Here is a 17,603-nt window from a genome sequence, read left to right on the forward strand (position 1 = left end):
TGCATCCATTTCCATTAGGGGGTAGGGCAGGCGCCTTTAGGGTTAAAATTAATTTATGAAAGAGTGGTCTATTAAATTTTTAAATGAAATAAAATATATTCATGTAAAAATTAATATTTTTATTATAAACCTATTATAATAAATAATATTGCTAATCATCGACCAAATTTATAATTGCATATAATCATAGGCATTATTTTCCAAATACCACTTTCTGGTGATCTTTTTAAATGTAATATAAAAGGGTTAGAAATTCTCAACAAACTCTTATTCATGCCAAACGATATACTATAATGATGCATTCAATGTAAATAAAGGGTTTTTGAAATTGATCATAAAATAACTTTTTTGTATACACAATTTTTGATAGTTGGTAGTAGCGCTAAAATAATTTAAGTAATTCTTTTTAAAATTTATGAAGGGAGTACGGTATATAATTATTAATGTGGGAATATCACCGCCGAAGATATTGAAAATTTTTTAGGGTGGCAGGCATAAGTTTTTGAGGGGGGTTCGCATCCATTAAAAATCCTGTTACGCTAAGTTATCCAGACTTGCACGTCAGATTTTGGGATTTTGAGTGATCCTAGCCGTTGAGATCTCTAATTTCTATTTTACAGGTATAACCCTTAATTCAAAGTTGGCACGGATTCTCAGCGAAATATATTATATATTCTTTATATTAGTACACCTGGCCGCGAATTGGCAGTAACTATGACAGGGTAATTTTTGATATTAGTTAAAATTCCCATTTAAAAAAATATAATAATTTTTTTAAATATCATTTAAATGATCGTTTGATTACCTTATTTAAGGCTAAGCAATTTAATTTTTTCCATCCCTTTCTAATTTATTTATCAAGCAGCTTTGACTGACTTGTGTTGAACTCTTACCGAGGTGACTAATTATTTACCTACACTCTTGGACAATTTAAACAATAAGATTTGTTATATAAAGAAGAATTGGTGTGGTTGAGGACTAATGTATTTAACACTTCTATAATTGTCATCAAATCAGATTTTAAATATTTAACTATAACTTTATTAAATCATGTTTCAAAATATATATCATTTTTTATCAACAATTTAAATATTATCAATAAGTAATAAATCAATTATTTTAAGTTATGCAATAATAAATAAAATGTAATTTAAAGGGTGATATAAACTGAATTTAAATTAAAAAAAACAAAGATATAATATAATTGGCAAAAACTAAGTTTAAATATAAATCGTGTTAATGATATTTTTGTTAATGTCCTAAGACATCAAAACTTTAAAACTAAAATAAATTATCATTAATGTATAACTTAAACTTAAAATATATATATATATAACAAGATTAATTCTTGTTCTTAAATATTATCCATTAGTAGTTTTATTTTATTATTATAAATTGTTAGATAGCCCGTAAAGATGGCGGAGTCAACAAATAAATAAACTTAAATATTATCCATTAGTAGTTTTATTTTATTATTAAATATTGTTAGATAGCCCGTAAAATTCGCAGAGTCAACAAATAAATAAATAACAATAAAATTTGAGAACTCAAGAAGGCATACGGCTAAACCAAAAGGGCATAGCTCTAAGCTGCCATGACAAATATTCAGTTATAGTTTCGACTTTTTACAAATTTCTTGCGGGGCATGCGAAATTATTCTCTCATCCACCCCTTTCCTGGAGGAGACAAATATCTGCAACTTTCAAATTGTTGTTTAATGGCAATATCCGATTTCAAAAATGGTTAACTCAATATTATATCCAGAAAAATATTACGCAATTTTAAATATTTTGTTCATATTGCTAAAAGGTTTGGATTAAAATCTCGAGGCCTGGGCAATATTTTTCTACCTAAAATATTAAGTTAACCATTAATTAAATCGGTTCAAAGCGAGCCATATAACAACACTAGTTAAAATTTCTCCAAAAATATTTTAAATACCATTATTTTTTTAAAATAATTACTGGGCAAATTATTTTCTTACATAAATAAGTTTTGAATAAATATCTCATGAAATAATATAATAAAAACATTGCACACATTTTAATAAATCAATCATATCATATCAAGCACGTTGGTCACAGACCTGCCCAAAGTGAGCGAACGTGAATTATATGAAGGCCTACCCTCCAAACAATTATGACGATTTTTTCTTAAGGATACCAACAAACCTTATAACTCAGTAGTTTTACATAAAAGAGTGGAACTACACCCTAACAAGATAAGAAGAAAAGAAAAGAAAGAAGATAAGAAAGAAAAAGAAGGAAAGAAGGCTATTTCTTCGAAATACAAAATAGTTATTATTTAATTATTTAGAGTTTCCGTTTAGCTATTAAATTTTTTTTTTAAATCTACGTATTTTAAATATTTAGTAAAATATCTAGATAAATTTTATTAATATTTAAATAACCTTAATATACCTTATTATTTTATAACTGACTAAATTTGGAACTAATAATAACCATGAAGTATCTTAATATCTTTACTTAAAAAAAAATTTGTTTTATCTCAATCAGTTCTCATTTAAATAAAAGTAATATCATTTCTTAAATTCCTTCAACAGACATTAATTATATGTATAGAAGCTGAATAACATTTCTTAAAGTACTAGGAGTTGAATAATATTGGAGAACTTTCTTAATATAACTTAAAATATCATATTAAATATTGACTACTTTTATGTATATTAATATTATTTATTAAGTGCTAACAGTTAAGGAGTATACTTACTTATAATATCTATATGGAATAATATTGGATATAGACTATTTTTTTTAACAAAATTCTTTTATTTTTTTACTTTTTTAAAATTAGGTTTACATTAGCAGACATTCGTCAGATGTTCATAAATAAGATTTAGAATTTTTTTCATAGGTTTTCCTATCAGCAGAAGCTCGTTTAATGAATTCCCAGGTAATAACTATATCCGCTAAAGATCTATTTATCATGCCGAACCAAACTGTTTTTTATAGGTTAGGAAGAGTTGAGAGGTGAATCCTCAGGGGATATAATAAAGAGTGCTACGTATAAAATTTTTAGGAGCTTGTCTCATGATATGATCTACTAATTCTATTTTTCTGTATTCTACTATTTTATAAATTGGGAGAGTGTAACATCTGGACCAAAGAATATAGTTAGTTGTATTATGTGTGAAGAAGGTTTTGATTATATATCTAAGGCATTTATTAAAAAAGATTTGTATCTTATTTTTATCATGTTTAGTGTCACTCCAAGTTTCGATTCTATTATACAAGGAATTAACTATTAGAACTTTGAATAGACGGATCTTCGATGGTATTGATATTTGATTTCATGACCATATTTTCATTAGAGAAATATATTTTAATCTAGCATTATTTAATTTGATTATTATATCATGTTTAGTATTTCCCTTCCTGTCTAATATTCCTCCTAAATATTTTAACTTTTGCAATCAACTTCCTTTGAATCGCTATATTCACATGCGAAGGGGTGACTGATGAGGTTTAGTTTTATTAATGTTTATTTCTAACCCAAAGAATCTAGTTTCATCGATAATATTATTAACTAAAAATCGAGGGTGAATGATGATTCTCCCACTAGACAAAAATCATCTGCAAATGCCAGAATATTAAGGTTCCCAATGGGCATCTGAACAGTACAAGATATTTTGGCTTTCTTTATGCTATAAGTAGTAATAAAGTTAAATAGAATGGGAGATAAAACAATCCCTGCTTCAAAATTTTTATGGGGATTTTCAGCGATTTCTTCCCTGCATGAATTAAGTGGACAGAGTAATTTTTAGAAAGAATTTTTATCAAATTTATCAGATGTGTTGATGAGCCTACTTCTTCCAAGACCTTCCACAAACGAGCATGGATAATTGAATCAAATGATTTTCTGAAATCAAGAGCGATAATAATCAATTGTCTTTTCCGTATAATAGATCTTTCGGATTTTAAACGCAAGAATGGCTTCATTATGCCCCTTTCTGAAACGTTACTATTGAGTCTACGTAATCATATTCCACTAATGATCTGTATCTATTTAGGATAATGTTAACAAATATCTTATAGATTACTGAATTTAGTGAGATCTAACTCCAGTCTTCAAGACATTTCGGACTTTGTGTTTTTAATAAATTTATAAGGATACCTGTTAGCCAATCACTTGGGCAAGAACCCTCACTCCAGACTCTGGTAATAATTGGGAGGAGGATCTCCGCGCATAAAAGTGGGTCAGTTTTCAAAAAACTCTCTATGTATATTATCTAGCCCGCAAGCTTTATGTTTTTCTTGTTTTTTTATTTTAGTTATTATTTCACTCTTGATAGGGGGTGGAGGGAGTTCTATCTGTATTAATTGTTTGAGTTGGTGAAGATTGTGTGAATGAGATCGCGGTACAATGTGTATGTGTTAGAGGCCAGAGGTTTGAGGTAGAAGGATTTTGATTGGAAATATTTACTGTTTGAGTTAGTGAAGATTGTATAGATGGGAACTCGGTACTATGTGGGTGTGTTAGGGGCCAGAAGTTTGAGGTAGAAGGACATTAATCAGAAGAAAATCGAGGGAGAATCCATTAGTTAAAGGCAGAGGAACTTTGGTATGTAGAAGCTTAATCAAATGATGTGGATGGGGTTCCAATACTGGGAATGCTGATTTTGGAGATCGAGAATTTGAGGAAGAAAGTCGTAGATGTTTTGAGAGTGCTGGTTTTGGAGGCTAAAATTCAAAGTTAAAGGTCGTTGAGGTTTTGGGAGTGCTGGTTTTTGAGGCCAAAAATTAGAGGTAGAAGTCGTTGGGGGAGATATTGTAGTGAGTTATGCTAAAATGGCAGGTTAGAATAGTCAGTATGAGACATTGATATTAAATTAGTTGAAATATTATTTAATGAATTAAATTTCCTCACTAGAAAATTTGGTATAGTGAGATATCCAAATTTTTACCTGCTTAATGGGATCTGTAACCATTTTGGTATCTTGACTGAGTTTAAAAAGTTGCTATTTCTTGAATGACATAAACGATTTCAGTAATTTGAAAGCTTTATATGAATCATTAGTATTAAAAAAATTGTTTATTTCTGTTGCCTGGTCTTCAAGAAATTTTCTCTTATCTCTTCGTAATTTATGACGGATATCTTCGAGAATATACTTAACTCTATTCTAATATGTCCTGTTCCTACAAGATTTGCAATCATTTTCCTTGATTCAGCTGAAATCAAATCCAGGTAACTGCCCTTGACCAGTAAAGAATTGGACGCTGCTTTAATGAAAATATCAAGAATATTTTCCCATAGTAAGTGGGTAAAGTGTCAACAGAGTCCTTTAAGTTTCGAAATTTTTCTCTAATTTGTTTTATATACTCCTCCTTTATATTTTGATTCTCTAAGGATTTAAATCTAACTTGGGATGTTTTGTATTTAACTTCCTATTATTATTTTTCCTCTTATACCAAGTTTTAGGATATATATAATATTAGTTTCATATTATGTTCCTTGTGTAAACATAATAGTTTTTCTAAAATATCATATGAAACTCAATATTTTTAATAAAGAAGGGGATATTTGTAAACTAAATGTTGAGCCTGATGCAACTATAGAAAAAGTTACATAAATCTTTTATTTAATATTATTATATTTTAATTTATAATATATTTAATTGTATAATTTTACTACAGCTCAAATTTATGGCCTTAGGACATTTTGGGGCTTATTTAGAAAATCCTACTGAGAAACAGAGAGCATCTATTCGCTTTAAATTACTACACATTAAACAATCACGAACTCTAGATGATCAAAAAACGATTTCGCAAGAGTCTATCAGAGATTTAGGTATATATATATGTATATATATCATTATAATTTAAATTTTAAAATAATACTAATCTTTGTAATCCCTTTTTTCATTTTTAAATCTTCTACTGCTAAATGGATGATATTTAACTCATAACTTTTTTAAAATATAAATATATATATCTTTTTTATTGATTATAATCAATTAAATTTTTAATACATAAAATATAGATGAAATACTTCTAATCAAAAAGCCTCCCGTTTTTTATGATGATAAAGTAATTTATCTCTTTTTCTTTTTATAATTTTTCTTAAATTATTATAAGAATAATATAAATTATATTAGATAAAAATTCACAGCTGTTTATATGCTTTTTAAAAATTAACATATATTTTTTCTCTAATTATAAAAGTGAATGAATCCTTCAATTAAACATTTTGAAATATTATAAAATAACAAATATATTAATATAACAAAAATTTGGAACAATAGAAAGACTTTCCATTAGGCCCTTCATTGAAAGAAATTATTATAGCAACAGCCACTCTCCCACAAAAAGATTTAAACAATATAACACCAAAATTAAAGCCTTATGCATCAGATGTATGATCTTATTATTTATATTTCTTTAATATATTTTAATGTTTTTAGTTTCAAACTGAGATAAAAAGGGTTTTGATAACTTTAATACAGACATCTCATCGATTACTATGTTTAAACCCTCAAGCATCCCATATTTTCCAACAATATCATGGTTATTTTTTTAAAAATATATATTTGATTAAATTTGAAACTTAATTTTATAGATAAGGTGATCTTTAATAAATTGCATTAAACTAAGATAGATATTTATATAAAAATGATGTTTTTTTAATGATTATCACATACCTTATAGAGATTATATTAATAAGTGATAAAAATTAGCATTCCAAAATCGCTCATCCTTAAAGTTAAAGCTATTTTATGGCTTAATTTTCAAAACAGCCAATTAATGTTTGCTGATAATGGAGCAATTTATCAACACTAATAAAGAAGATACCTGAATTTGAGTGTTGCTTTAAGGCTCCATTTAGGCTAATTTAGGAAACAAATAACTCCATATATTAGCCGATAATTCCAGATGCTTGAGATTACGCTAATAGATGTACGAATTATGTCATCTATAATCTAAATCTTATTGAGCTAAACATTATTAAAAATCAGCTAAAATTGAGCCATTTAACAACACTACCAATAGATGATTTAATAGTTTAAAAAATATCAGAATATCATTGCCTTTCATGATTGGCTGCTGATTTCTAGATATCTTGCATTACATTCTTTAATCATTGCTAATTTTTTGTTGTATATTTGACAGAACATCATGAGTTATATCATTTGACATTTTTATTCTTCTTTATCATGCAATTTATTAAAGACAGTGGTTACTTGATAATATGATCTCATTATTATTGGATTTTTTTTAAAATACATTTCCAAGATTATTATTTATTGCTAAAATTTCGTCATATTAAAAAATTATTAAATATATATAAATATATTGGCATTCTTTGTAAGTAAGAACAAATGAGATCAATTATAATGTATAATATTTATAGATAAATTGAACACACCAGCACAAAATCCAAGTGAAGGCTTAAATCAAGCCTCAGTAAGTCGATTAGTTGAAATGGGATTTAACGAAAAATTAGCCATCAAGGCTCTCTTGTTAAACAAGTTATATATTATATATTTTTATAAGATATTATGATTCACAAATTATTTCTTAATTTAGGGGATTTATTTATTTAAAAAAGAACAATGGAATGTTATTAAATTATCCATCTTAATCGAATTTTACAAGAAAAAAATGATTATTCAATGATAATTGTACAAAATTCCCAATGACATATTTACCCCTACCAATCTCCCCAAATTTTTATTTTAATTATATCAAATCATATCCTTGTAATTATTTCAAAATTAATTTTTGATTATTTGTCAGGAGGATTTTTTTGAGGAGGGGGGGGGGGTGGTGATTTTGTCGAGTATTCGTATTCGATGTTACTTATGATTATGATAATACAATTACAAACCCAATATATAAAAAAATAATTGTTATAATATCTATAATTTTTAAGAGACCTGCAGAGATACCATTTGTACAGTTCGACCCGTAATTTTTAAAAAATATATTTAGACCGAGCTTAGCCAGTTATAAAAATTTTTCTCGGCCTTGCTCTGCTTGGGCTTTATATTTTCAGTCCCTACAGATTTTTTTAAAAAAATATATTACATTTTTTTAAAAATTTTTATAGTTAATACTGGCGATTTAAAATATTTGGTTTTAAAATATTCTGCCCCCGAGCTGACCGAGTATTTAAAAAAATTTTTTTTTTTAGACCTGGTCCGGATATTTAAAAAATAAAATACAGCCCATGTACCCGGGCCTGGCCTGGCCTGCAGATCTCTGATATCTATTATAGAGGGTAGGTCCGTAAACTGGTGATTCATTCATTAATATGAATTAAATCACCAGGTGACACGCCATTTTTGGTTTCCCATAAAGAATTATTTATAAATAGGTGAAACTTTTTTTTTTTTAAAAAAGATGTTCAGAAATTTAAAATGGAGATTATTTATACAGGCGATCGTAATGGCGTATCACCAGCTGATTTGTATGGATAAAAATTTCAAAATTATTCGTCAGTCTAAGTACTATATGTCATAAGTCCCAACTGAAGCCCTATAAAATTTTTTTTTACCCAAACCAAAAACTTGCGTAAAATATTTTTTATGAAATTTTTTTTAAAGCTTAGAATGGCAAATGTCAGAACGGACAACTTGTATAAAATTATTTTACAGGCTAGGGCAATTGGACCAATCTCTCACCCCCTCTGCTCCCGTCCGCCCTTCCGCTCGCCTCTAATTTATTATAGCCACATTATATTTGTGAATATTAATTCATTTTATATTTAGGATGGACAGCTCTAGAGCGGCTGAATGGTTGCTCGAGAGAAGCGAGATGGACGATAATTTCGACAACAATTCCCCTGCCATCGACAATATAATTGCACGAGATGGTGGTGATAAACCTACATCTATAGATTCCCCTAACTACGCTGCCACGTCATCACCAAAAGCGCCACCCGTAAATTATTCTAACGACATTATGTCCATAGAAAATGACACGCCCGAAAAAATTTTGAAAGCCTTCAGGGCCTTTAAGAGCAAGCAGTTTAGTCCCGATCCCCAAGTTAATATATATATATTTTTTAGTAAATATACAATTATTCTCAAAATTATAACCTACGAGAGCCAATAAAAATCAATATTTTTGATTAAATTTTAATTATGATAAAAATACTTAATATAATTAAAGACAAAGACTTGTATAATTTTTTAAATTTTATATGAAAATAAGTTGAACTAATAATAATTACTTATTAGATAAAAATATACTTGATATTTTGTATTTCATTGTTTCATGAAATAATTGATATCTTTAATTGTCTAAAAAAAAGGGTTCTGGTTTATTAAAATATCTCTGTAACCGGTTCAGGTTCCAGGGTTTGTACTCCAAAAAAATAAAGACATAAAAATTAATCAGTTATTTAAAATTTATTTTACTATATTTAGCATTCACCATAAAAATATTATCATTATAATTAAATTAATTCAATGCTAGTTAAAAAATCATATTCTATTTGTTTTTTTAAATTCCTTGACAGTGCATTGCAACTTTTTATGCACTCAACATCAGTATTTGATTTAATTGCTTAAGAAAAAACTAGTTTTCCAAAAAGATTTCTAAGTATGGAATACACTCCATATGATTCTATAGAAGATGTGTTTTACTATTAATTAAATGGTCTTGCTAAACATCATTCATTTTTTAAAATTATTTTATTGGAAAACATAATTTTATTAAACGGATCAGATATAACCTGGAATTTTACCATGATTGATAGATAAGATATTGGTTGAAGATATTAAATTATCCACGTTCTAATGCCACTTCGGTTTCATTGTTTGTTAAAAAATTTGAAATATATTTGGGGGTTAGGAGATAGGAAAAGAAATGTCTGTGAATTTATTATAATGTTGATTTTTAGGATGGTGGATCATAAAAACAAACCATATATTAATAATTAAATAATAAACTAATTAAATTTAGATTTAATTAATTTTTAAAAAAAATGTCTAATAACCAAACATTTTAAAAATGATTTGATTACTTATTTGATTTGTGTAATATTTGGTTATAAACAATTGATTTTCCTCAGAAAAAAAGGTTAAATAAACCATATCTATCATAATATAATTTGAATACTCGCCTCTATCATAAAAAGGAAGAAGAGGGAGAGTTTTAAAAATGTTAATTTTTGGGACATACCAAACAATTGCCATAAAACTAATAATCAATATTAGTTTAAACTAGGGGCATATTAACGAATATTTTAAATTTGGCTAACGCATCAAGACACCCAATTGGGTAATAAGAGTAGCTAAAATTAACAATAATAAAACCACCATTATTTTATTTCGAAAAATAAAATTTTAAATTTGGTTTGAAAGTTATATTTGAGGATATAATAGTATTCGTTTTAGAAAATGGATGATTTTCTTTCCGAATCACAGTTATCGACTAATTAAATTTTTAAACAATTTGGTTTACCCATATCGAATTTTTGATTGATAGTCTTTTCATTTGACAAAATTATCAATATATATATTTTCAATAATTTTCTTTTACAAAGAAATATCATATAAGGTAAAAAAAAAATATTATGATGTATGATATTTTTCAATCGAAATTTGTAACTTCATTAATTGAAATATTGGTATTCGGTTTTAATCGTGATTTAAATTTTTTTTAAAAAAAATCGATTTATTTAATATTTTCAAAAATATCACAAATTTTGCCAGCCCTATGAGACTAACAAGTAGTGTTGTTAAACAGTCCGATTTGGGTATGGCTTAATCTTAATCGGGCCATTTTTAAAAATCGATTTTGAATCAGGCAGTTTAACAACACTATTACCAAAAACATTTTCATTAATAATTTGTTACATTGTGTCGCTTTATTATAATATTATATATCTTCAAAAGTAAGCCCGGCCCTTACGGGTTTCAGGTCGGGCCTTATATTTTTTAAAAAAATCCGGCCGGGTAGGGTCGGGCCTTGGAATTTTTTTAAAATATATCTAAATTTATCAATTTTATGTCGAATTTTTTATGTAAAATAAAAACATTTAATTTTATTTGTTGAAACTTTTTATAGGTAAGGTATAATAATTTTTGAAAAATTTAAGTTTTTAATAGGAAAATTAATTTCTATATTTAAATAAATTCGGGTCGGGCCGGCAAAACTTTTTAAAAAAATTTCGGGCCGGTTCGTGCTTTTAAAATTAGGCAGATGACATCACTTCTAATAAAATACTTGATAAACTTAATATAAATAATGGTTTAATTTTTTTTTTTAATATGATGATTTCCTTTTCCTAAAACATTTTAAAGGCTTTAGCAAATTTGAAGGAAATGGGGTTCGAAGAAAAAGATATACAATTAGCCTTAGCCATGTGCAATAACTCTGAAGATGCTGCTGTAAGCTTATTTTGAAAATAAAAAATTAACTTTCTTTATAAATTATGGTTTACTAATACCTTAGAGTGTTAATATTATTGATTTTTTTTACCCACATTACATTTATTTATAGATCGTTTTGATTCCAGATTCTCAAAAATTTTATAATAATGGTTCTCTCGCTTTTGACTCATTCTCCTCCCATTTAGAATGTTTTAAAATTCCTGTAAGAATACTATATTGTATAATTCCAAAGTTTGAAAAAAAAAATCATTTTTTTCGAATCACAAAATTGAAGTTTTTTTTGTAAGATCAAAATAATTTTTTTAAAAAAATTTGACATTTCACCAGGAATGATTTTTTATGCGTAAAAAATCACAAAAGATTTGCTTATATACTATTTTTTTTGCAAAAAAAATAATTGGAATTTTAAAGTAAAGATTTGATCATTAAATGAGTATTTTCATTAAAAAAAAATCTTCAGTTAGAAAAATCTTTAAAGATCAAAATCCTTAAAGATTTCACTCTGTTTTTTCTTCAACGATTACCCTTCGATATCCAAAATATTTCCTTTTTTTTCAGATTCCCTTCAAAAATCATGATATTATTGAAATCTTTAATAAAACTCGTTAAAATTTTACACATAAGATTTGAATACTTTTCATTTTTTTCATAAAGTACAAATTATTAAAGCACTTTTCGAGTCCGGATTAATTAAATAAAATAGGTGAAGTTTGACCCTTTACCACATTTTTTTTCCTGGAACTAAATTAAAGAAAAAAGATTATTATGATAACCTGTATTCTCTTACTGGTATAATTAAGTGTGAATGGCTGTTGCAAGACAAGAACAGAAATGATGCTAACGCCCTCCCATCGGTAAATCTGAAACAGCACTTGCCTTCCGAAAAACATGGTCCCATTAAAGAACATGCAAACGAAGAGTTTTTGACTCTACCCCAAAATAGTCCTATCTGTAAAGCGTTACTCGCGGATCCTACTATATTGCTGGGTCTTAATAACCCCAAAATGTTTATGGGTATAAAATACTATTTTTTGAAGAAAATGACTTTATAGAAGGAATAAAAAGGAAAATATTTAATTTTAGGACCTTTTCACTTATATTCAACATTTCTCAGTTTAAATGGTTTGAGGCCAAAAAATGATTACCTTATTTAAATTACTCTCCATTCAATTCTGGAGCCTTTATTTAAAAATTTTTTTTTTCCCCTTTATATATCTTTATTTTCATGAAATTTATCAAAGTTATAATTATCCATTAATTAAATACGACAGTAGAATGAGGAAAAAGGGAACATATAGGAAAGAAAAAAACTAAGAAAAGAGAAAGTTAAGGCTTCATTTATTACTGGATAAATTGGTTTTTTAATGTCATGAGATTATTTATAATTTGCCTATTTTTTTTCCTTAATGCCACTCATAAGTGCTGTTAAATATGTACGAGAGTTTTGTCCAGACCCAGGCACTCAACCTTGGCCAGTGGTTCAACGATTCCGATGCCGCCATGTTACTTGGCCAGATATTCCGCATATACCACGCCGAAAAATACAGTCTATCTGATTCCTCCGCAATGTCCTCCACGATCGTTCCCCCATCCGATAATGGTAACAGGTTGGTTAATTTTTAAATTGAAATATTAAATGGAGTGGGTATGTTTATTGAAAAAATTTGATAAGATATATTTTATTTTATGACCGGGCAAGTTGGGAGGTTTTGTTCATAGTAAGATATGTAGGTAATAGCCTTGATTGAAATTGACTCAGGTGGGTAAAATATATCATGTTGTTATGGAGATAATCATAATATCATAATATAATCACATTTTAACTATATTATACATTGTATTTTTGAACTTGGACACGAAAAATTGTTGGGTTAAATATCGAATACTTATGTTTTTATTTACTGAGCAACCTACTTATCAATTGTATATTTAAAATAATGATAGCGAACATTTTTCAGCTCGCATAGGCGACGTCGTGCCTGATTTTGTCGTTAGTTCCGACGAATTTTGGCCACTCACGACCACCGCTTATAATAACCCTTATACATCCGGGGATGGTATGTGTCATTTCTCATTTAAAAAAAAATTTATTCTCATTTATAAAGCAAATTTTAAGTAATGAATATTCATTTTATAGCTATATTAAATATAATTACTAGTTCATTAAAATATTTAAGTTTAATTTATTAAATTATTTGAGTTATCACAATAAGGTTGGTATATTTGACCAAAGTCCTTACAACAATATGTAATAATGTTTAACTGTTCCATTTATCTCTTGTAATCATAGACATAGACCCTCAATAATTCCTCGATATAGTGTGCGTGTATTCTTTTAAAATAATTTTTATCATATATTCATTTAGAATATTATAAAAACCGTGTAAATTCTTAAAAAGGTTTAAATTTTTAAACGTCCATTTCTTATCACTTCCTTCCTGTAGGGATTTATTTTGTTGTGTCAATAACCTTTTAAATTATTAATCACTAAACTTTTTTTCGTTTTTTTAGACAATGTGAATAAGCCAAAATCTTTAAAAATAAATAAAAATGAAGGATTATGAAAGTATATAATTTTTTATACGCATACAAAACAACTACTTAGAAAGCCAAAGCAGCCCAAATTACCGTAATAGGCATACTCAAAGTATTAATAACAATAATAACCCAAATAATACTCTCTTCAGTGAAAGCCAACTAGGGTATCATAATAATATTCCCCATCGTTCTTCTGGCAGTTGGCATGATATAACCGAAACTCAAGACAGGGCTCTATCGAATTTAAGCAACCCCAATCCATCCTACAACGCATACCACACTTATCATTCTCCTTCACAACAGCAAACAACGCATCTTCCCTCGATATACAATAACCGAACGATGGTCACCCCATCTTACCCCTACCCTCCGTCTTCCAGCAGAAGACTCTCTTCTTCCACCTCGAATCCCGGAACCGGGATGGATGGGTATTATCAACCACAAAGTGGGACGTACATTGGTGCTAATCGCACACTAGCATCTCGTTTTCCTTATACCCGGAACCACAATTATGGTACTCTTGTACCGGATACCTTTAATACAAGCAGAGGAGACAGCGGAGGTAGTAGCATTGCCAATAATAATGAAAGAAGGAGAAACGAAAATAATAACACGGGGGCTACTACATGGGTCAATATTGACCCCTCCTTTATACCCCACAATAATTATCTATGATGAAAATATTATTTGTTGTGTTTTATAATTTAGAAAAGTACGATGAATGTTTTGTTTTTATGGTAAGCGAAAAATATACCACTTCAATAATTTTTTTTCTTCTGTAGTTGGACATAATATTTATTATCATAACTATAAAATATTCACAAATATATATATATTTTAATTTTTTACAAGTTATTTTTATAATGTCTCCCAGTGCATTATTATATAATTATATATAATAAATATTAGGGGTTTATTATAATTTCTAAAATAAATTTCTTTTTATATAATGTTTTCTGCAATATTTTTTATAGTAAAAATTACAAACCAACAATGCTAAAAATTTTTTATATAAGAAACAATTCTTTATTTTATTATAAATAGTTGTAATTAATAAAATTTTATTTTAAAAAAATACGATATAGGAGGCAAATAACTAATTCCGTTTTCACGTCAATTCGGCTCGTATCTAATACAGTTGCAATTTATTATAAATATATTAGTATAAAACAAGGATGATTAAATGGGAGTTTTTTTGAAGGTCCTTTATTTTATTTTTTTTACAAAAATCTCAATTTTATTTGTGTAAACAATAAAAAATTTAGTAATATCAAAAAATTAATAAACCAATGTTTACACCCGGAATTCTTTGGCGGACCAATTTACCATGTTATAAGATATGTTGATTAATGTTTTTAGCCAAAATAATTTTATGTAACCCCTGGAGATTTTGCGCATAGATGGCAGTAAGGTTTGGACCTCTATCTTGGATCTTACATATTATTTTGACTAAAATCTTAATCGGTCGTTTTAATGTTTATCCAAAAAAATTTAATGAATTATTGGTAAGGGATTAATAAAAGGGAAGTTTCATGCTAGAGTTAACATTTTACAATCATATCTATCGATTGTATTAATGTAGAAACTAATTATTGACTCAAAAATATTTTTTCCTCTAAGATTGACATTTGATAAATTTATTAAAAATCCTTAATGCTATTAATCTTTTAAAATAAATATTATGTTTAAATCAGGGTTTCGAACAGAACCACAGGAACGAACCGTTATAAAGAAAATATAAAAAGAGTGAACCGAACTGTTATATATATTTTTGGACCGATTTAACCTGGTTCATAACGGTTTTTAAAAATAATTAATTTAAAATTATTAACCTAAGTTTGAAATTTCTTTGGGGGCAATATAAATTCGTGATTTCTAAATTATAAATTTTTATACTTAAATCGCTATTATCTTCTAATCAATAAATATAAATACCAAGTTTATTGTTTTTACTTTTTTACTCAATTTAATAGAGATTTAGGCAAATTACTGATAAATTAGATTATAAATATTCTTCATAATTAAATAAAATAAGGAATATAAAAATATAAATTAAAAAGATTTTTTACTATTAATATATATATAGTTTATGATTAATTTTTTTAAAAATCAAATTTATAAAAAGCGGAACGAACTGAAAATAACCTATAAATTCTTAATCGAACCGTAATAAATTTCTTCAAAAAAATATAAAGATGGAACAAATATAATTTCAAACAAAAAACTGAAACGAATTGTTCCTCTATACTTAACGGTTCAAAACCTGGATCAAATAATTTGATTTTTTTTGGATCAGCTTATCTTATAATAAGTAAATTGGTCCAGCAAAAAGATCTGGGTATAAATATTTGTTTTAAATTAGTTTTTTTTGATATTATTAAATATTTTAATGATATTATGCAATTTATAAATAAAATTGAGATTTTTGTAAAAATAAATGAAAAATATATTAATTGAGCGAACCCTCGACATGACTTCTATTTAATGATTTTTTTGTTTTATACAAATAAATTTATAATAAATTTCAACTGAGGCGCCGTGTCGCCGCACTGAATTGACTCTGCTTATTTGACGTGGAATTAAAACTAATTTTTCTACTTTAAATTAAACTAACCAACAATACAATAAAAAAAAATCCAAAATCAATAATAACGGATACATTAGTAAATAGATTGACGCGATATGTAATCTAAGATGTTCAGAGATATTATATATATAATTATAATCGGGGAAAAAGATTTGATAAAAAAATTATATAAATTAAAGAGCCTAATTTTTTTTAAAAGTTAGCTAATCATTTTTGATATGATATTAATCCACATTTTTATAAACTATTTTAATTATAAAAATGGAATAAAAGAACATCTGATAATTTTAATTATATTATTTTATGATCTTTCATATCAATATTTTCTTCTGTCATTGGTGACATTTATAACTAACTAATTGTTCTTAGATCTCCACACATTCGTCAATCGCAAGCTTCCTACCTCCCACTCAATTAAACACTGATACCTCGCAATGCAACACAGAGTAGATTGTAAAAAAGATAAATCAATGACATCCAACTATAAAAAAATTTTCTTCTAAATAACTTTCATATTTCACGACAATCTAAAAATATAATTTAATAAATAATTCATAATCACATAACATTTAAATTTCATAGTTCTATGGGTAATTACAACTGTACTGCTAGTTGCCTAAATCCTAACCCCGCCATGCTAATTCAAGCCATTTTTTTTTGCTCAGTTTTTTTTGAGAGATGGAGTAGATATCTGCAAAAGGCTGGTTAGTTAAAAAATTTCTAACATTGGGCCCATAGTTTAAAAATATTTTTAGAAAAGCGGGTGGTAGAGAAAATTTGAAATATTAATAGATGCTATGTTTTGAAATTGTAAAGAAACGTATAGATAACTTGTAAAATTCATCAGAAAAGGGGGGATATTTTATTTTAAATTTAGGAGGATTGTCACAGAAGTCGATATCCTTTTAATACTTGAATGATACCTTTTTATTCTTTTTAAAATAAATTCAAATATTAAAAGATCGTGAAATATAAAGGTATCTTTACAATTTCTTTTTAATTTGATAAATATAATCAATCAAATCCACTATTTCGGAATTAATACATCTTTTAAAATAAATCACTATCAAATAGGATATATTAAAAATCTAATGTGAAGCACTAGGAAGTAAATACTTG

The 17,603-nt window shown here is 27.1% G+C and overlaps 1 protein-coding gene across 1 annotated transcript; it reads left to right on the forward strand.

Moving 5' to 3' along the window:
- The first annotated feature begins 5,481 nt into the window (after positions 1-5,481).
- LOC135929070 (ubiquitin-associated domain-containing protein 1-like) lies at positions 5,482-14,793 on the forward strand. Its single transcript, XM_065465601.1, has 12 exons — positions 5,482-5,581; positions 5,655-5,808; positions 6,001-6,047; positions 6,263-6,373; positions 6,422-6,524; positions 7,369-7,486; positions 8,729-9,005; positions 11,270-11,356; positions 12,160-12,373; positions 12,780-12,966; positions 13,304-13,416; positions 13,965-14,793. Exons 1-12 carry the CDS (start codon positions 5,507-5,509, stop codon positions 14,570-14,572), a joined length of 2,094 nt encoding a protein of 697 aa, XP_065321673.1. The 5' UTR covers positions 5,482-5,506; the 3' UTR covers positions 14,573-14,793.
- The last annotated feature ends 2,810 nt before the right edge of the window (positions 14,794-17,603 follow it).

Source organism: Gordionus sp. m RMFG-2023, chromosome 1 (assembly GCF_954871325.1).
Source record: "Gordionus sp. m RMFG-2023 chromosome 1, tfGorSpeb1-WG-v2, whole genome shotgun sequence".
Classification (NCBI taxonomy): Eukaryota; Metazoa; Nematomorpha; class Gordioida; order Chordodea; family Parachordodidae; genus Gordionus; species Gordionus sp. m RMFG-2023.

Bases quoted from the DNA above. Each gene is read 5' to 3' on its own strand.
- LOC135929070 (XM_065465601.1), top strand. From the start codon at position 5,507: ATGAAACTCAATATTTTTAATAAAGAAGGGGATATTTGTAAACTAAAT. The intron at 6,048-6,262 runs GTAATTTATCTC...TTGGAACAATAG, and splicing joins CCGTTTTTTATGATGATAAA to AAAGACTTTCCATTAGGCCC. The intron at 13,417-13,964 runs GTATGTGTCATT...ACAACTACTTAG, and splicing joins CCCTTATACATCCGGGGATG to AAAGCCAAAGCAGCCCAAAT.